Source organism: Serinus canaria, chromosome 10 (genome assembly GCF_022539315.1).
Source record: "Serinus canaria isolate serCan28SL12 chromosome 10, serCan2020, whole genome shotgun sequence".
NCBI classification, from domain to species: domain Eukaryota; kingdom Metazoa; phylum Chordata; class Aves; order Passeriformes; family Fringillidae; genus Serinus; species Serinus canaria.
In genome coordinates, this window is record NC_066324.1 from 2601494 (window position 1) to 2622223 (window position 20730).

The 20730-nt window shown below is 44.7% G+C and overlaps 3 protein-coding genes across 6 annotated transcripts in view; 1 reads left to right on the forward strand and 2 right to left on the reverse strand.

Moving 5' to 3' along the window:
- Window positions 1-3881, forward strand: part of DENND4A (DENN domain containing 4A) — a 47710-nt gene extending 43829 nt beyond the window's left edge. For all 4 annotated transcript variants that reach the window (XM_050978227.1, XM_009090055.4, XM_050978228.1 and 1 more), the window contains one exon: window positions 174-3881. In XM_050978227.1, coding sequence (XP_050834184.1) covers window positions 174-310 — 137 coding nt within the window. In that variant the 3' untranslated portion in view covers window positions 311-3881. The remainder of the gene's footprint in view (window positions 1-173) is intronic.
- Window positions 1-20730, reverse strand: part of MTFMT (mitochondrial methionyl-tRNA formyltransferase) — a 431560-nt gene that overhangs the window by 84636 nt on the left and 326194 nt on the right. The gene's annotated exons all lie outside the window — the stretch shown is intronic.
- On the reverse strand, window positions 3290-18973 carry SLC24A1 (solute carrier family 24 member 1). The gene is made up of 10 exons (XM_050978244.1): window positions 18053-18973; window positions 17323-17325; window positions 16636-16695; window positions 16050-16158; window positions 9659-9766; window positions 7973-8058; window positions 7172-7375; window positions 6724-6813; window positions 5715-5881; window positions 3290-5074 (listed from the first exon to the last, which is right to left on the reverse strand). Exons 1-10 carry the CDS (start codon window positions 18971-18973, stop codon window positions 4825-4827), a joined length of 1998 nt encoding a protein of 665 aa, XP_050834201.1. The 3' UTR covers window positions 3290-4824.

Here is a 20730-nt window from a genome sequence, read left to right on the forward strand (position 1 = left end):
TAGTTGTACAGCTTCCAGAAAAAAGTAATCTGTAGATTAGATGTGTGGCACTCTGTGGTAAGTGCCAAATAAAAAGGACTTTACAGATATTTTGTGCTGATAAATGCAGCTGTTGTGGCATTAGGGTGGTGTTTTTGAGCTTGCTATCTAAAGTTGGTTTTCCCTTGCTGCAGATGCTTTTGACAGAGAGTACAAAATGGCTTATGACCGTCTCACCGCTAATCAAGTGAAGAACACTCATAACTGTGACAGACCACCCAGCACTGGAGTGATGGAATGCAGAAAGATTTTTGGAGAACCATATCTTTAAATGTACCTGGCTAAAGAGGTGATATCTGTGACGTATCTCTGTGTAAAATAACCACTTCAGTCACAAGGAACATCTCAGTCTTCAGTGTTCAGGAACGTGCGTGCGACGGACTGTGGCAGGAGGCCTCGGGAAATTCGGCCTGGCTGCGGTCGTGGAGATGGACAGAGAGCAAAATGGGCCAAATATTATTTCCCTGTCCCTTGTCCTTTCTGCAAATCGGTGTGTGGAGAGGCAGGTTATAAACAAAATCAGTTCTGACTGGGGACAACATATTACAGCTCCCTTTAAAAAACAAAAAGATTAAGTAAGGTGGACAGAAACAATGCACTGAAACTAATGTGAGCGAAGGAAATTCTTCAGAATCTATTGTTTACATAGAATATTCATGACGTTATGAAGAGCATACAAAGTTGTATTATACATATTTTAAATTGTTTATAGTAAGTTGATATTTTTTTAATTTTTTTAAATTACTGGAGTGAATTTTAAATGGACTTGCTGCAGAAGCAATACAGTGCTTATTTTTTTTGCAGTACACTGCTATTTATAGTAACTTGTCCAGTTACTTTTTGAAGAGTGATTTGTTTTTAAAGCAGAATAGAAAATTAACCTTCACCTAGACAGTACTGGAGATCCAGGATTTCTCTCATGCACACTTGGAAAACGTGTTACCACAGCAATCAGAAGGAAGGTATGGTAAATTTTGCAAAACTCTAACAAATACACTGATGTCTCTGTGAAACACTTCTGTAGAAATCTCCTCTTCCTCTCGTGTTCCCTTCCCTCCCCACTCCCTAGGAAAGGGAAACCACATTGAAGAGTCCTATGGATTTTGTTATGGAATCAGCCCATCTCAGCTGTTGGCATTTGTTAGTGTGGCCTCATTGCAGATGTGACCTGGAGCAAATGCCAGCCTGCAGTGAGTTCTCCACGAACACGCAGCGCTCGGAGTCTCGGTGGCTGTGTTTGAAGCACTCAGCACAGCACCACATAATGCCCATCCAAAGCTGCTAACTCAAGTACATCCAGCAAACTTGCTACAGGGAATTATAGGGACTGTAACTTACTGGGGCATATTGTGCTTAGTTAAACATACTTGGAATGTTCTGTCTCTATTTCACAGGCAAAACACTTTTTGTTTTCTATGAAGAAAACTGCTATATCAGTCCTTGTGGTGGAGTCATGGCTTTTGCCTTGTGTTTTCTTGTTCTAAACATTTAAAAAATGTTCTGTGCTCTCAGTCACATAGCAACTCCTCACCAGAAGGTAGGCTACAGGGAAAATATCAGAAGTCTTGCATGGAGGTGGGAAAACAGACATCGAACTGTATAAATCACCCTAAACAAATTTAAATCACGCTTTAACAAATAGCTTTATTTTAAGTAATCTTAATGATTTTCCACTCCTAATTTTAGTTGTTGCTGTTATAATACTTCCAAATATTCAACTGTTACATTAGAATTTATATTGCAGTCTGCCTATCAGGAGGTGTTTTTAAAAACATCTTTAGTTTGCAAGTATAATAAACCAGCAATACTTAGGCAGAAAGGTGATAAATTTTAAAGCTCACATTTACTTTATTAAGTGAAATAGAGCAAGCCTTAGAGGCTTAAATGAAAAGTAATGCTGCTATGAAGCTCTGTAACCTCCTCCCAGACCTCTGTAAAATTGTAAGAAGAAGCTGCCCTAAGAAGAAAGGATTTAAAACCTGTAGAGCTGCAGGTATGTGCTGATGATAATTGCAGGGTGTAGTCTTGGATACAGCTTCCATCGGGTAATGCCTCTTCTCTAATGTGCTGCTAATTATGTAGCTGACCTTTTTGAACGTATTCCCCCCACCTGAGGTGGAGCTAGCAATGCTACACTTACAACATCTTTCACATTTAATTTATTTTAACAATTTGTGATGCTCTTTTTGTACTGCCATGCTTGTACAGTATCCTCGTGCATGAAATGAAGCTCTTTTTTTCACCCAGGTACAAGGTAGAGATATCCTCTTCATTCCTCTGAACTATTGTGAAATAAACAGGCTATTTTTGAACACATTCCCTGTAAGTACCCCTTAGTGTGCATGGCTGCTCTGCTCTGTACTGTAGGAATGCTGCATTACCATGGAAATCTTGCCTCCAGTAGTTGCTGTACTTAAGCTCATAGCTGGGTGTGCTCTGGGAAGGTTGTGTTCCCAGCTCCTTGCAGTTCTGTTTCCCATTTGCCACTGGGGCAGCCACCGTTCTGTAGGACCTTCAAGCCATGAAAGGAGAGAGAGCAAGTGCTTTTTCCAGAGCTGCCATGGGGTTTCAGAGTGGCTGAGCTATGACCCAGCTTCCCACTCCCACTGCGGGGTGGCCGAAGAGCCGAGCCCGGTCCCCATCCCCAGCACACGGCCAGGTGTGGGGGCAGCACTGTCACACATGGCCCTTCCTCCATCCCAGTCCCAGCCTCCTCGTAAGGACTTCCAACTGCCTTCAGACTTATAAACCAACCAGTTTTTCTTCTTTCCAACATCCCCCAGCACTGTCAGGGAGTGGATGCTGCCCTGGGAGCAGGGCTGTCCGTGCAGCCTTCACACAATCCCTGTGTCCCTGCATCCCCGGCGTGGCTCTCCTCAAGCGTTGCCAATGTTAATTTGGGTGTGCTTTTAAATTATGCTATCATGTAGTAGCTCATCAAGTGAAATCATTATACTTAATGAATTGTTTTATAAAGTCTGTTGCAAGTCAGTCCACTGTAGAAATATATAAAAACAGAGTCAGAATAACAACATACTATAAGTGGGAAATTTTCCTCATTTGAGTCACAATGTCCCAAACATATCCTGAGGTCAATAATTTTTAGAGCATCATACAATTCAGTGTTGAAACAGTTTTCAAATCTCATTTTCCTTTATTAGAAAAGCAATTTGACTATATTTTCCAATACCACAAAGATGAATAAATAAAATATTTGAGACATATTTTCAATTTAAAATTTTGTATGAACTGAATTTTCTCGTTTGGTGTACTAAATAAGGCTTATGTCCAAAACCTGAAACAAAGGTTTTACATTTGCAGTGCAATATATATTTTGCTTTACCTATGATTCCACTGGAATAATTATTGGAGATTAAATACTGAAATGTGAATAGAAATTGTGCTGTTTCTCTGACACTGCTGTGTCCCATTTGAGAAGCCTTGCTGTTGGTACAGTTACAGCCTGATGAATTTGACTTCCACTGGCAAATTAAATTATTTGTATCCCAAGAAAGAAAATTCCTGCATGTAAAATCTTAGTGTAACAAATGGGAGATGCAAATGGTAATAACAGAGAGGGGTATTTCTGGATATTATCTCACTGGGATTTAAAAATGGTACTTTGTTAGTCTGCAAGCAGCACTTTTTAAATGAATGGTTGTAGATTTGTAAATATGTAATGTTGAAATTTTATTTACCAAAAACCAGTATGTTGGATGTTTGCTTTGGTTTGTAGTTCCTTTAAAATATGCAAAGTCAATGTTCACAATGTTAAGGTTTTTTCCTGTCTCATCCCAAAAAAAAGACGTTTTACAGTGAGTCAATAAAAAGCTTAAAATCTTTCTGGTTATTTTCATTAACATTTTATTAGATTGATTAGAGTGACAGAAATGTCTGCAACTCTTAACCACATTGTGTGCTCCCATGAGGTGTTAACAATAAACCTCTCAGGTTTGGTGATGTCAGTGGCATTTTTTCATCTTGTCTATGTAGAAGTCAGTGTTAACAAGAGGAATTAGTGCTGGTTAAATAATTTGTAACTGTCAGAGATTAGTGTCAGGATGAAAACAAACCCCCAGCATTCAACTCCTTGTTGTATTTGATTCCTGGCTTTGGTTTAGATTAGAGGCAATGTGCTGTTCTAACCCCTGAGCCTTTTAGTCTTTTTGCAGCAAGATGTAAACTCAGGTGACATCACACCTGTACCAGTGGCACTTTACAGGAATTTTAGGCACTGCATTGCAAGATAAGGTACAGATCTGAAAGGAGCTCAGTGCAGTTTGAGGGAGCTCTCTGCTGAGCTTAAAATCCACACAGGGATTTTAAGTAGAGCAGTTCCATAAAGGCCCAGCCATATCAGTCTGATTCTCTTCCCATTGAAGTAAAATTCATTGACTTCAGGGAGTTTGAGCAGTTCCCTGACTAATTTAGAGCATGTTCCTGAAAAATTCCTATCATGAGTAAATATTATGTGGTGAAAATCAGCTCCTTTAATTTGAGAGGATCAGCCATAGTGAAAATTTGATGCCTCTAAATTGTATCAGCCTTTCCACACGTGCCTAAGTGTGTGTTATTTAAGATTGGTCATTTAATACTGTTCTGATCCTAAAGAAAAACAGTAGAGGCTGACACACCAGTTAAGAGTGATTTATTTTTTAGCATGTTAAAGGAATCTTATTTTCAGTAAGTTTGTTACAATTCTGGTTGCTTTTTTCAGTGGAACTGCTACCTCAACCCCCTTTTGATGTTGCTGGATCCTCACAGACATCTTGAAGTGTCCATGTGTCATACAGACACTGGGCAGGATATTATCTTGTCCTCTAACATCACACTGATGATCAGAAACACAAAGTAGAGAGCAAACATGGTGAGCCCCAGTAATTTGTTCATTTTCCATTTACAGACAGCAATAGAGAGAATCACAAAGAGGAGCATGAGGAATAGGAGAACAATTGCACAAAACAAACCATTGCTGCTGACTGCCACAGGGCTGAGGCCATTGAAGATAGAAAAAAGGAACCAGGGAACGGGTAGGCTGCAAGGAAGGGAAAAGTAATTGAAATAAATGTTTTAAGGCAGTTCATTATCTGCATCATAACTAAGCAATTTTTCCAAACTGTTACAGGGGAAAAAAATGCATTATTGTATTCAATATAGCTCAGCATAAATCTAAACTGGATTTTTTCCTGTCAAAACTGCATTTGGATAATGCTTGCACTATCATAATGCAATCCAAGAGTAAAATGGCTTGAAAATAATACCTAAAAATTAAATGCCTTGGTGAGCTATAATAAAGAAATGTCCTGATGGTTGAGGATGGGAGATCCAGGCACTGATACTGACCTTCCCCAGGAGCTGAATGTCTCTGAGTGACCAGATAAGGCTCCTGTACAGCTTGGACATTAGCCAAAGATGACTTGCATTTTTGTCTTGAAAAATTGGTAAGTTGATTGGTGATTTGGTGAATTGGGTGAAGATGGTGGGCTGAGTTATAACAATTTGTCTTTCCTGGCTGGGTTTGGATTTGGGCTGGGTTTCTTCAAAAGGGACTGTTTGCTCTGCTGCCCTTCACTTAACCACAGCTAAAATGAAATTAACTGAGGCATGTTGGTTTCAAACTAGGTAAGTTTGTGTTTCAGAAGAAATGCAGCTCTTAGCATGGCCCTGGTACTCACCCAACAGTGATGTCAAAGATGTTGCTGCCCACAGAGCTGGACACAGCCATGTCCCCCAAGCCCTTCCGGGCCACGATGACACTGGTGATGAGGTCAGGGATGGATGTGCCTGCTGCCAGTATGGTTAACCCCATAATCTCCTCTGATATCCCAATTGTTTCACCAACCTAATCAACACAACATTGGGTAGGGCTGTTAGCAGTGGAACATGGAGTGTAATTGCTCTGTGCAGTGTTAGGGTTTGAGCTGTATTTGAGTTAAAGTATTCCAAGTCCTATAGACGTGGCAGCATGTTCCTGCTTTATAGATTAATAAGTTCCATTTCACTGTGTCTGTTGATTCTGGATTTGCTCTGTAGTGTAGGAAATCTGACCACATTGATGCCAGCACCGAGCCAAGGTCAAGTCAGCTACAGCACAATTTTCCAGTCCTCAGTCCTCCTCTTCTGGATGTTGTCTGCCTTTGCAAATTTAACATCAGCTGTGCAAGATCTACGAGCCTTTGGAGATGACAGTCCTTGGATTTATGGCAGGATCAGATCTACTGTGCATGTATCACTCAGTACAGATTGGGGGGCTGTTCCTATAAGATGGAAGTATTATTTCCCAGAATACCAGGTGAACATTAAGATGGGGGAGAGAAGAACATTTATCAGCTTCCAGAATCAGCACCTATATTTTCCTAGAATTTTAATTAGGTAATGGATAATTATGTTCTGTACAGAAACATTCATTAATGAAAAGTCAGAATTAAGATAAATCTTGATGCTTTTCCTTTCACTGATGCGCAGACTCCCTTGGAAGCTCTCAAAAATGAATGAATCTTTGTCAAATCAAAAAAAAAAGAAAATCAAAAATTCCCTTTTGGGTTCTAACAAAACAAAGCTTCTACTGTTGTGATGGATGAGTGCAGCAGTAATTCATCAGATAAAATGCCACGGTAACACTGTCCCCTCTCTCCATCTACTTGTTCTGAAATGGGGATTTGCAGAAAGAACAAAACCTCTCACCTGGTGAGCCCACCACACCATGAGATAAGAGAATGCAGCAATCCAGAGGATGGATCCAAAAAATGTGATGACAAAGAATTTTTTTGATTCCTGTTGAAATCAAGTTTGAAAAGAAAAAAGTTTCAGGGTTGTTAATAGTCCCCATTGAAAACTATTCACCTGAAACACTTCACTGCAACTGATTGCTTTAACTTGGACCCTGGTCTCTGCTGTTTTTCAGCTTGATTAGGTGACCCCTGTAGTTGCTACAATTTGTGGTTTATTAAATTAAGTCTCTGGAATGACATTACACTGCAGCTGGGGCTCCTGTCCCACTCCCTGCAGCAGTAACAGCCCTTCAACTATGCAAAGACTCCAGACATGGAAAAATGGACCCAGGGACTCTGGCCCAGAGGAAACCTGTAGCTCAGTTAATGACTCCAGGAGCAGAAGGAAGGTGGATTCTTACCGAGTTTCTGACATCAGGCAGAGTGCTCCAGAGAGGAAAGACGATGGGAAAGAGGAAAAGGTAAATTGCTTGTTTTGTCCTTGATTCTGGCCATTCCAGAGATAAGGGCTCATCATTTTCATCATCCTCTGTGCTGTCACCATCACTGTCCTCCTGGCTCTCAGAGCTGCTGTCGTCTGAGGTGTCACTGCTTGACGGGGAGGGCTGTACCTCAGAACAAAAAGCCAATATATTTTCACACTAACAAGGAGCTGCTGTTACTCATTGTGGCCTCACCTGAGCAGAGCTCACATTTTTAACCTGCTGCAGGCAGCCACAGCTCTTGTGGGACAGGACCCAGGCACACCCCAGCACCTGTGTATTGTGAACTAATGGGCATCCATTAACTAGAACCACCTTTTAGAAACAAATATTTCATGTCCTTGAAAAAAACTTCTTTTCATTGGAACAGCCAAATAACATCACCCAAAAGGGATTTGGGGAGCAAAACAGAACAGTCTGCTGGTGAGCACAGGACAGGCAGGTGCTCTTATCTCCTCTTACCCTGGAGTACCCTCAGAAGAGTCATTTGAGGGGTCAATACGATCCAGTATCACTTGGTGTCATAATTTGGACCCAGTTTGTGTTTGTAAGCCAAAGTGTTTCAGCCAGCATCTTAGATTACTACACACAGAGCCTATTTATAGATGCCAGTGACATGGGTTGGGTCCTGTCCCACCAGCTCTGGAGGGGGAAGAAGGAAAGTACATGTGAAGGTCAGCCTGGGTGGGCACTTAGTGCCTGTGCTCCTGATTTGGGTACCTGTTCATCCTGTGGCACATCTGCCTTCTGTGTGTCCTTGCTGGGCTCAGGGTCACTGACAGGAGTTACCTGGACGCTGCTTGGTGCTTTCTTTCCCTCTTCTGCAAAAGCAATAAGAAGGAATGCTGGTTTCAGTCATCCTGGATGGGTGGCCACCACATCAGGGCATCACCTTCCCTGTGACCAGCAGGGGCTCTGAACTCCCTACCACAGGGGTGGCATTTCAGGTTAGGTACCCTCAGATTGCTTTGGTTTGTTGTGTGTCCTCCCTGACTGCTGTGATTGTGTTTGGTAAATTTGGGCAGAATTTGGCCCACCTGGAGCAGAATGAAACCTTGGGTCTTCTCTGACCTTCCATGCAGAACTGCTGTAAGGGGCAGGGAAATACTAATTACCTCATCTACAGCTGATGGGCATTTCTTGGTTTCTTTCTGGATTCTGAAGATTGTATTAAAGCCATCCTTAAAACCCAGAAAGGATGTAAAGCTCTGCTTCTCAGGTTTCCCCCCAGCTCCCCCCTCCCTCTGTAGAGCACAGCATTCTCCAGGGACCTGATATTCTTCAAGGCTTCTGAGAAGTGACCAGGATGTGCTGCCAGACTTTAATCCCTGATCGCTTGGTGGGTATTCAAAAGCAAATAGGAAAGTGCTGACACATAGAAGGAAATAACTGCAATGTCCTGCTGTTGCTGCAGTCACCTGCATAGCCAAGAGGAACATGGAAACCTCTGTGGGAACAGCAGAAATATGGATAACATGGAGCAGGGATGAGGGAGTGAAGTCAGTGTGGTATTTATAGCACACACCAAGAGTTTACTTGGGTTTTAAACAGTGTTTTTCTCAAGTTTGGGCTCATTCACCTCTGTGAGGTGCTCAGGTGCCTGGGTTGTGTGGAGCTGAGACCTTGCACACCAAAGTTTCTTGGAGTTCAAAATCTTCAGCCTTGCTGGCAGCACAAATCTGTGTTGTAGCACAGGTCAGCTCTGGCTCTAAGGGAGCCTTTGTGTCAGGAGTGACTGACAGAGGGCAGATCTAGGTCAAATGTTAGATTAGAAATGCTTCCCTGTGAGAGAGGCCCCAGCACAGGTTGCCCAGAGAAGTTGTTCCAGGGATGGCTGCTCCATCCCTGGAAATGTCCGAGACCAGGTTGGATAGGGCTTGGAGCACCTTGGGATGGTGGAAGGTGTCCCTGCCCATGGCAGGGGGTGGGATGGGGTGGTCTCTAAGGTTCCTTCCAACCCAAACCATTATATGATTCTGTGATTCTATTAAAGGAAGGGTGCACAGGTCCTTGGAATTGATACAGACACAATGTAGATTGCCTCTGGAGGAACCCTCTGTGCCCTTCTGCAAGCATGTGAAGGTACTTTCTTTTAACAAACACCTAATTTGCAGGGTCTGACAAAGACCAGCAGCACCAAAGTGCTGTCTGCAGTGCCCTGATTTTCCCCTTGCACTGTTCCATGGCCATTTCCAGTCCATCCTTGCAGCTCTCCCTGCCCTGCCTCACTAACAGCTCCTCTGGGGATGGCTGCTCCTGCCCGTGTGCATCGATTGATTCCTGCATTGTTACAGCAGCCATCTGTGCCCAGAAACAGCACAAAATTGGTGTTACACCCCAGAGTTTCCTTGCCTGCCCTTGGGCTTTGTGTGCTGGGGAAGGCTTGCAGTGCAAAACAAGGTAAACAGTGCTGGCTCTTCCTGCACTCACCTGGCTGGGAGCCTTGTCCTTGCAGGGTCTCAGCCTTGGCCCTGGCCAAGTTGCTCAGGGTGTCAACCTTGTCTTTAAATTTCGCTGTGGGTGAGAAGGAAATGATGATCAGGGGCTGTCACTGCAAACCCCCCCTGGACCTGCCTCCCCCAACACACACATGGTTTTGCCCCCTTTCTTCTGCAGGTGCTGCAGCAGTGCTGCCCCAGGGGTTGTTCTAGCTGTGACCTCAGGTTTTGGCTGCTGCTAGTTGGTCATAGCTGTTTGTATTTTACTGCTTGGTGCTACAGCAATTACACCAGCAATTTGACATAGAACTATTTAAAGAGAATCTAGAGTGATGCTTAAAGTTTTAGCTTTTCTATTTTCCACATTCTCTACTGCATCGGTACCTAACTCTGAACTTCATATAAAGTGTTATCAAGTTCTCCTCACAGTTCAGTCAGAGAAAACAATCCTTTTCCAGCCTCAGAACCACGGACACCATTGCAGCTTCAGGCCCAAAAAGTACAAACAGCAGCAAATTGAAGTGAGCAATCTGGGAGGATGGGACTGTGTAACCTGGAGCTGGAATTGGATAAGTGACCCCAATATGGAAATGGACCAAAACTTATACAAGTGTAAAAATGTATGACCTGCTGTCCATCTTGGGTGTAGCCTCAGCCAGGCTCTTGTGCCTGGCTGCCCAAGGTGTATCCTTTGATGCATTCTTAATAAATCCCTACTTTATTCCTTTAGCACTGTCTAGCCTCTGTTTTAGCTAACCTCTCAAGGCATCAAGAGGAATGAGAAATCCTTTTCAGGACAGTAACACAAAGGATATCTATACTTTATAGGAAGAAAATGCAGAAAGAACAGAGGGGGAGTTTCAGTGCAATATCATCATATTCACAATGGACTATTGATTTTTTTTTTTTCTAGGCTAGATTATGAGCAAACTAAAAATGACACCTTCCTCCTGCCATGTGGCTGTTGTAGAGGCTTTAGGGTGCTGCTTACAGCCTGAGGACCTGATGGGAATGGAAAATAAACACCTTTTATGTTCCAGTTACCTGAAAATGATCGATTTTTCTAAGTATACACAAGTGTCTCCTGCTGGAGCTGTTCTAAATTGCTGGTATCCAGGTTCAGCCCGGTTCAGGCTGTCTGAGAGAGGTTCTTCACCAGCACAGGTCAGGTGCTCAATTTCTGGGACTGCTGAGAGCTTCTTCCACTGTGAACCAAGCTCTGCCTTACTCAGCTGAGCTGCTTTTTTACTGGTTTACAGTGTACTGTGGAACTGTGTGCCTTAATAGTTGTTTTTTTACTCAAATATCTTACTGCTGACTGTCAGTGAAAGTGAGCAAGAATAGGCTCAAAGAAAAGCCCCATGTTGCTCTAATCTATGTCCTCTGTTGAGCTGCACACCCAATGACTGAGGGTCACTGGGTTTGCACATGGGCAGTAGCCACACGAATTGGCCAATGCTGTGTTTGGCTTGTGTGCAGGGCTGTAAAATAATTTTCTCTGAAAGTTTTATCACACTGATTTAATCTACTGTGTTGTTGACTATGCACCCAAGAAGGTGCAGTTGTCACATTGCCTCAAGGGCAGGGCCCTGCCATTTTACTAATCACTGTAACACTGAGATAATAGAAATAGCATGTCCAGCCATGTGGGCAGAACTATTGTTCTGAGATGAACCTTGTAAAAATCAGTAAATTCTGCTGTATGTCCAATAACTGGGCCCAGCCCAGACAGGAAGACCTCAGGGGACAAGCCCTACTCTGGTGAGATTCCTGCTACTGTCTGACAGAAACATCTTTCATCAGCTGGGATTTCCACTGAGCACTGGAATGGTTGGACTGAGATGAAATCATCATGGAGTACCAGAATGGTTTGGGTTGGAAGGGACCTTAAAGGCCATCCAGTCCTACCCCTCTGCCATGGGCAGGAACACCTTCCACTATCCCAGGTTGCTCCAAGCCCCATCCATCCTGGCCTTGGACACTTCCAGGGATCCTGGGCATCCTGTTCCTCACTACCCTTGCAGATAAGAATTCCTAATCTAAATGATCATTTCTTCTCCTTTTTAAAGGCTGGCTGGGACTAAGAGCCTGACTCTTCCATGCTCCTTGTCAATACCGAAGGTCACTGGAGGGGATGTGGAATGTTGGTTTCCTTCCCCCTGTGCTCGTGCACAAGCACATCCCTCAATGCAGGGATGACCTTTTGCTCCCAGTCTCCTCTAAGCACTGGTAGTGCATCCTTCTGTTTGGCTTTTCCCTGAAGCTGCTGCAGAAGCTCCTGTCAGCAGGGTCAGGGCAGTCAGGCTCAGCCTGAGATTATGGAAATTCAAGCTCTGGCTCGCTGCCCTCAGCCGGGCCCCAGGCTGGGAGCTGGGTGGAGCCTGGGAGCATCTCTGTCAGGATTAACAGATTAGGCCCAGGCCACTGGCCAGTTCTCATGAGATCAGCCTCGTTTAAAAGGGTGGTAATTCCTCTGACACACAATTCCTGCAGGAGGGACTGAGATTGGAGGCAGACCTGGCTCTAAACTGGCCAGATCTGCAGGTCAGCATGGGGAGGAAGGATGTCCATAGGCTCAGTCTGGGCTGTGCTAGATCAGCTGTGCAGGGCAGTGTCCCTCTCTGTCCCCTGGGGCATTCTCTGCTGGAAACTCAGTCCCCAGGGCTGAGAGCCCATCACACAGGACATGTCTGTTGTCCAGTGGCCCTGAGATGCTCTACAGGAGAATTCTTGTCCTTTGAACTGATAGCATCCAAGATGGACTTCAAGTGGCAGCTGAGCTTCTACCTTGAATTTGGCTCTTACATTTAATTCACTCTTTGGCTCTAATATTCACTCTAACAGGATTAACAACACAATCAGCAGGAAGGATTTTTTCTTCAGTTTGACATGAACCTAAGGATTCGGAGATTCTACTATATAAAAGTGGAAGTATAAAAGAAAAAATCTTGTGATTTCTTTTTCCCCTCTGGATCTGGAATACTAGTGAAGCAAGGAGAAGCTGTAGCTGCCTTCAGCCTTCTCCAGCCTGCAACAGTGCCCACTGCTCTGGTCTAATTTCCAAAATCATTACCTTGTTAACTGGGGCATAGTGAGGGCAGGCAGCTCTGACAACCTCTCTGCTGGAGCCTTTTGCTTCATTCAAAAAGAAATGTAGGCTTCTGCTTTGTTCCCTGTGTGACTAGAGTTTAAAGAGTCTGGTGGTAAGGCTAGAGGTTCAGAAATGAGAGGATTCCTGAGCATTTCCAAAATCCTCACTGCCTTTACTTCCCCAACACTTCCCTCTGGTGTCTGATAGGATGATCTAGAAAAGATCTCAGGCTCTTCTTCTACTCATTTGCACAGGAAGTGGGGAAAAGGACAAAAGAACAAACTTGCTAGAAATTCCTAATTTTAAAAAAGGCACATTGAAGGTAAAAAGTTCTATCAAAAATATAGTTCAGGATGCATAGTTCATGTAAATATTCGAACTTCTAAAGTAAACGTAGACTCTCTGAGACAAAGATTTAAGTAATGATACCTTCCTAATACAAAAAGAAATAACCCCACACTCTGAACTCAATCCACTCTTCAGAAGAGAAATTTTGTTTCACACAAGGGGTATTGCAGCTTCGTGTTTCACACTTCTGCATTTCCAAGACCTCTGCCTCTGAAATTTGGGGTTGGAGGCCCAGTGCTGGCAGCTTTTCTATGTTTTGGGCCTTGCTGCCCTGAAACCACTTCTGTGCTGCCCAAATAAAAAGCAAGGACAGCCAAAAGAAGGAAACCCTACAGAATCCTGATTGCAGCAGGTTCAGTAAGGAACTGCTGAGCAACTGTTGGCAACCTTTTCCTTCTGTTGAGTGTTCATTTCCACAGCCTGTAAGTGCTGATGCTACAGGCCTTGGCAAGAAGGAACAAGGGCCTTGAGGAAAGATTTATTGCTTTGGGATCATCTTTTATGTGGCAGCTTAATTACACAAATGTGCCTGGTACAGAGAGAGCTGCACACACAGCAAAGGGAGGGACAGTGTTGGTGATCCATGGGAAGCAGGCACAGCTGTCCCCAGGGTCCCACAGGGCTGCAGGGCTGTTAACACAGGACTAGGAACTATTAACCTATCAGAAGACAAGTCCTCATATGCCTTGGCAGGTTCAAATCCTTTTCCAGATCCTTCCTTGGGATATCATTCTATCTCTTTAGCCAAGCTCCTCAAGGCACTTAGGTTTCTCAGTCTATGCATAAATTCCTTTTCTCCAAACTCTCTTTTCTTTAGGTAGGAAGTTATCAGATTAAGGAGTTTCTCCTACAAAACACACACACAGGATTTGACACATTGGCTCCTTGATTTTTGAGTGCTGAGCTGTTGTAATATCAGAAATTTTATTGATATATTTTGTAAGGTGGTGTGTCGTTTCTCACAGCCTTGAGTGGAGCAGGCACGTACCAGGGGCAGAGGTTTTGCCATTAACTCAGTGGCGTTATTTAAGTAAAGGCTCTGGTTTATAAAACCCTTCTGGAGAGGCAGTTGCAGCCCATCCCCGCACGGCCCCTGCGGTATCAGACGCAGATACACACGGTCACACTCCCATCTAGTGGCTGCCGCACACACAAGGGAACTCACATCCTGCCGGGCCGCCGGCCCGGGTTGGATATCAGGAAAAATTTCTGCACCCGAAGGGTTCTCAAGCCCTGGCACAGGAAGTCACCATGCCCGGAGGGACTTCAAGAAGATGGGGTACTGGAGGACACGTGGCCTTGGCAGTGCTGGGGGAACAGTCGGACTTGATGATCTTAAAGGTCTTTTTCAACCTAAATGATTCTGTGATTCTCTGTAATGAATAGGGAAGTTCTCTTTGACAGAAAATCCAAACTGGTCCCCCCGTCCTGTTTATTCACAAGGCCTGGGAGCAGCAGCCTCTTCAGCAAGGACAGTGGAAAGCTCCCAGCAGCCTGTTCTGGGCTGAACTGGCTGGGGCTCTCCTCGGCCTTGGCTGCCAACCTCAGCCCCCCACAGCTCTCCTGCTGAGGGGTCCCAGAGTTTCACCAGGGCACCAACCTGGATCAGAAAGCCAAACTTGTGGTGGCCTTGGGTGGGCAAATACTGCACAGACATTTAAAGGTGTAGGAAGGATGAGAAGGTGCTGGCAGGTCTCTGGGTGGCAGCAGCCCCTCAATTTTGGCACTTTCTGATGCTCAATGAAATGGGACATCCTCTTGGAAGGTTTTGGGTCTATTCTGGTGCTGTTGATACAACCTTTTGGAGGCACAAGAGGCAAGGAACAAACCCTGATGAGTCTGGCTTTTGTTAGGGTACTGTTGATAACACATTGGCTGCCTTCACTGGAATGCCCACGCATTGCAGACACTGGTCTGCCTTGCTGTCCTCCTCCAGCCTCCTGGTTCCCTCGATCAGTTTGTGCAGCTGGGATTCTGATCTGGAGAGTCCTCTTTGTAACCTCTGTGAGGGACACAAGAGGTGTTGATCTGCTTAGCTTCAATCTCTCTTTGAATGAGCAGCAGATAATCTCTTTAGAACAAGTAGGGCAGTGGAGGGGTGGGGCATGTTCTGGGCCAAGAAAGAAAATCTTAAAGATGTTTTTTATTAATGTGCTTCACTCCTTCTTTAAAAATAAACCTCCACAGTGTGATTGGATTAAAGTTAATATAAAGCAACACATTAAAAGGCTGTGTACAAACACCCTGGTCTGTCTGGAGCTGAGACTTCTCTGCACCCTGGGCAGTTTAAAAGAGGTCTTGGACCTGAGCTGGTCATTCCCTGGCCCTGGGGAGCTACCCATTGCCTGCACAGGGCTGTGGGCACACTTTGCCATGGCAGTGATGATTGGTGGGCTTTCAGAATCACACAGAATTGGCCTCACCATCATGATTAGAATCTCAGCCGGGATTTTAACCACTGTCAAAAAGAGAATTCCTCAAGGGTTTTAACCTCTTTTTGTACTGCTCTTTCAGGGCTGGAATGAGGTCTGAAGATAAGAAGAGGAAGATGGGATGTGCTATGGGACAGGGGGAGCCTGTAACTCACATTAACTGCCACTGCAGTCAGAGAGACAGCAGAGACAGGGGATGTCACCACTCCCAGTGACTCCAGCAGCAGCTGCTGCCACCACAGCAGTAACCAGCTGGGCACAGGAAAAGTAGAAATGGCAGGACCAAAACATGAGGTGTTTGTCCTTGCCAACCATGCGATCAGAAGGGGCCCATCCCACTGTCACAGAGCTCCCCACACCTGACACCATCTGTGATACTTAGCTGCACCCCAAGGGTGAGTTGCTGACCCCAAAGTACTGATTGTATTCCCAGTGAAACCACTCAGGGCTGTGAACCCAAGGCCCTCTGGTGCAGAGCATCCACTCACCTTCTGCCAGGGGGTCCAGGGTGTGGATCATGAGCTGGACGATGGTGCCGCGCATCTGAGAATTGTGCAGGGAGGCCGAGCTGCTGCCCCGCTGCAGGGCTGGCCCAGGCTGTGGGAAGGCACAAAACCACTTAGTTCCAGCTTCTTTGTCCTCTACATCAGACAAGGCCTCTCCAGGCCATGGGGCAGCAATTCAACAGCAGCAAAGGAATCAGTGTTCAGTGTTTGCTCTGGGAAAGGACAGACCCCACCAGCCGCCCAGGAAGAAATTTGGCCATGAAACCAGGTAAGAAGAGTCACTGTCTGAATTTCTATATGACTGTTTTATAGCAGAGAATGAGCAGCACTCTTCTAGTTAAATCCACCTGGGAAGCCTGAGCCGTCCCTTAAATTTTATTAAAATTCCTTAAAGGACAAGAGTCAGCCAGGTGTCCCCTTAAGCAAACTGTGGCCATTGTGCCTGATATGATACAGGCTTTGGTCCAGGTTTCTTGACACAGGAGTTGACACTTTTATTTATGACCTGACATGGGGAGAGAGTCAAAATACCATGACTTCAGATCCCTGTAAAGTTGCTTAGACCTACCTGCAGCTTCCTCACATCTGGTGGCTTCGTTGTTCCATCATCTACAACTGCCCTGCTTGTCTGCAAGCAATGAAGAACAGAAATGACCAATCACCTCTGCTGCTTCAGGATCTAATGATCCTTCAGGCTGCTGCCTGTGGGGAAGTGGCACAGCTGACACAAATGTCCATGGATGCTACTGAAAGAGCTGAAGCCATGAGCCTCCTTAAACCCATTCACTTCCGAGAAAAACAGGATTCTACCTAAAGCCTCCCAGCAAGGATGCAGGCACCTGGGGGCAGACTCACAACTGATTCCTGTAGCTACAGACAGACCCAGACTTCATCCCCAAACATGTGTATCCTTACTCGTTTTCCAGGAGAGAGAAGGTTCAAAGACAGATTTATATTTTTTTTACAGTGATTAGCATTACTTTCCATCATTTATAATTTCTGTGATTAATTTTTCCCAAGGGATAAGTTCAGCAGCTCTCTGTCATGCTGCTAAAAATTAGTGGGAGCTCTCTGTAAATTTCAAGTGCAGGGCTGGAGTCAATCTGTGATGCTTGGTGATGTCCACAGTGATGTGTGTGTGTGTCACTGCAGTTTCTTGCACACGTATCCCACTGGAATGTAACCCAGGAGATTTCAGGACTCCCAGCTGTGAGCACTGGCTGAACAACAAACCAGGAGTAGGAAAGAGAAGGACTTTCTCAATTTTGCACCACTTCAGCTATCCTCACTCTCCTTTTCTGCTTCCTTCCTTTCCTTAAATGATGTGGAGTGCCAGGATCAGAAGCCAAAGCATTCTTGAGAGCCAGCGACACATCTGACTAGTAGAGCATGCAGTGCCAGGGGACAGTTTGAAATCTGCTGGCATGGAACTGGGTTGGCCACTTGAATCTGTTGCCAAATGCTGCCCAGGACAGCAGGCAGTGGTTGCTAAAGCTGCCAGATGCCTTTCTGTGCTGCTGATCAGGTAAGGAGTGATACCACCAGCATCCCAGCAACACATCTGGTTTTAGAGAGGGAAAAGAGAATTTCCTCCAACATCTCTCAGTTGCAAGAGGCTGGGACTGAAGCCTTCTCTCCCCTGTTTATCAGAATTGTCCAATCTTATTCCCAGACCAAGAATGTGTTCTTTCAAATGTTCTTTCTGAAACTTCTTTTGAACAACCAAGTAAGCAAAATCCCACACATCTTTGAAAGCAGCTAAGAGACATTTAGTAATTGCACAGGTAGGACTCCCTTCCGGTGATGCTCTCTAATTTCTTAGAATCTCTCTAGTTTGCATTTCCCCCATTTTAAAACCATAATTTTAGACTAGTACCTGTATTCTGAGGTTCAAATATGTGCTTTTTGAAGGGGATGCAGTTTTTCTTTGTGGTTTACACTAAAAGTTATTTCCAACTTGCCCTCTGAATTCTAAGGACACCAACCTTCTGCATATGCTCTGCTGATGCTGCCTGCACAGCATTTAGCTTCTTTTTCAGCTCCTGCTTCACCCATTGCTCCAGGAACATGTTATGTTTCATGGTGAACACGTATGTGGCATAGGCAGTCAGTAAAAGGAGGCTTTCCCACCAATCAATGACACTGTCTAGGAAAAACAGGATGAGCATCAGTAAGTCTACAATGTAGAATGTGATGTCTCTAAATAAGGGCCACCATGTCAGGTGGAGTATCTGCCTCGAGAAGAGGGCACAGGTGCCAATGACAAAGAGGATATTAAACACTGCTGAGCCCACAATGGTACCGATGCCGACATTGCTGTGGGAGATGAAGACACCTATGAGGGACGTGAAGAGTTCTGGTGCTGATCCACCTGCTGCCATGAAGGTGGCTCCAGCCACATCTTCAGAGATCTGCAACTTCTCAGTGATCACTCCCAAAGCAGGGACAAAATACTCATCACACACTATGGCCAAGGCCACAAATACATACGTCATGCCAAAGATGTGAAGTACAACCCACCCTTGCCTGCGTTCTTCCACACTGAACAGGTCCTGGGGATATTCTCCTTTGGACTCATAGGGTGGTTTTTCATCTGGGGAGCTCTCACTGGCATTTTCTTGCTGTGGTGTTGTGCCCACTGACGTGGTGACGGGCACGGCTGGCTCAGGATCCACATAGATGCAGTGCCTTATTTTAGGTGCTGTGCCATTGCCTCTTACAGCAGTCTTGTTGCTGGGGAGGTCCCTGGAGGTCACTTTGTCAGGGTCCGTGGGTTGGGGGGCTCTGTGTGATGCTGGAAGGGCAGAGGGGCTGAACTGGAGCTGGTAGAAAGAGAGGACCAACACTATGGCAAGCAAGAAAAGGATTCGGTTCCTCCGAAGCCGCCTCCTCCGTGGTAAATGCATTTCCTAAAGGTTCCAAACTCAGAGCCGTGTCCAGAAGCCACTGAAGACTTCACTTGGTCAGCAGTTTGCTGGTCTGGAGCATCAGGATTGGAACTGCACAGCACAATTTCTAGTTGATCTGGATCATCAGGAGTGGAACTGCACGGCACAAAATGAGGAATCCTGCAAAAGAAAATCTGGTGTGAAAAACAAAGTACTGCAACTTTCCACCATTTGGGCAGCAACACTTCACTGACTGCCTGTCTATTTTTCTATAAAAAGAAATGGACTTAAATGCATAGAGAGATCTAGACCCAGGTTTCAGCCTATTTTTTTAATATGACTGTAGGCTATGCTGATTAATAATGAAAGGTTGGCTTAAGAGAGTGGAGTTGGCTGAGGCAGTCCAATCCAAGCTGAATTCTGGTTCCACCAAATGCCCATATCCAGGAGCTGTTAAGGACTGCATTGACCAGGGTCCAGTTGTTATTCTGTAATATTATCAGTTGGGTCAGTGTGGTGCAGGAGGAGTGGATATGGCTTCTGTCAAGAGAACAACTTTAGATTGCTAAAAACGATGCTCTGAAGACAAGACCAGGCTGTTCAAACCTCCCTCCTAAACCAGTTATTCACCAAAATAACCTCAGGAGGATGGAAACTGGTTTGGATGTGATGCTGGTCCATGGCTTTCCAGCCTTTCACTCCCCAGGAAACCATCCAAGGAAGGGTGAGGTTTTTCCTTCAGTTTGAGCAGAGGGTGAGGAGAACGTGGTTCTAGTAAAGCTGGGGGTGCTGAGCAGCCATTTGTTTCTATGACTACATCTTTTTAGGGCTTTCTGTAGAAATCAGAACTGGCAAAGTGGAATTGTAATCATACCTTTTTATTAGGTAGTAATTAGCATAATTTGCATAATTATGTGAACAGCATTTAGAAAGGGAGAGACATTGTAAATGCCAGAGTGACAGTGCCTGTAGCTGTGACAGCACAGGGACAGGGATTTGGGGCTGGACAGAATTCACTCTTCAGCACTGCTTAAATGTTTTACCTTAGAATGACTCTCTTCATGGATTATTTTTTTCCCCAGAGTGGGCATGTTACATTATTCTTTAGCTGTGAATCATAGTTTTCTAAACCATTCTCAGATAAGCTCTTCATGCAAGTTATCACACATTTACCCTCTTGCATAACACCCAGGGAAGTTATCAGCCTAAATTTCTTGCAAAACAGGCAATGTTAATTTAAATAGTTGGGAGGATCACTAAGGCAACAGTAAGAGAGGGTCATGGGAATGCCTAGATAAATAGATGATACAAGATTTGCTTTTCATACATAAAAAGAAAAGAAACATATATGTGGCAGAACAGCACAAGGGGTATAACAAATTGCACATTAAGAGAAAATAACTTTCCCTGAAGACAGGAGAGTTAAAAGGATGGCACAGAGGGAACACAGTTATGCACACACTCCTATTTAAATACTGATTTTACTTCTCTCCAAAACAAGCTGCTTAAAAGATGTTTTGCAAGCAGAAAGAAATCCAAAGCTACGATCAGTTCTAAGAGCTCCACAGCCTTTCACAACTCCTGACCAGAAGAATTGCTTCTCTAGTCTCATAAGTTTAGGTCATTCCTGATAAACTCCTTTTCTGACCTCCTGTCTCAGTAACGCAAAATCCAAGCAATCACACAAAGCTCCCCAGCCTACCTTCCAAAGGTCTGTCCAGGAGGAAGGGGAGTTCCAGGGCCTGGGTGTAGTGCTGGAAGCTTCTTTGGTACTT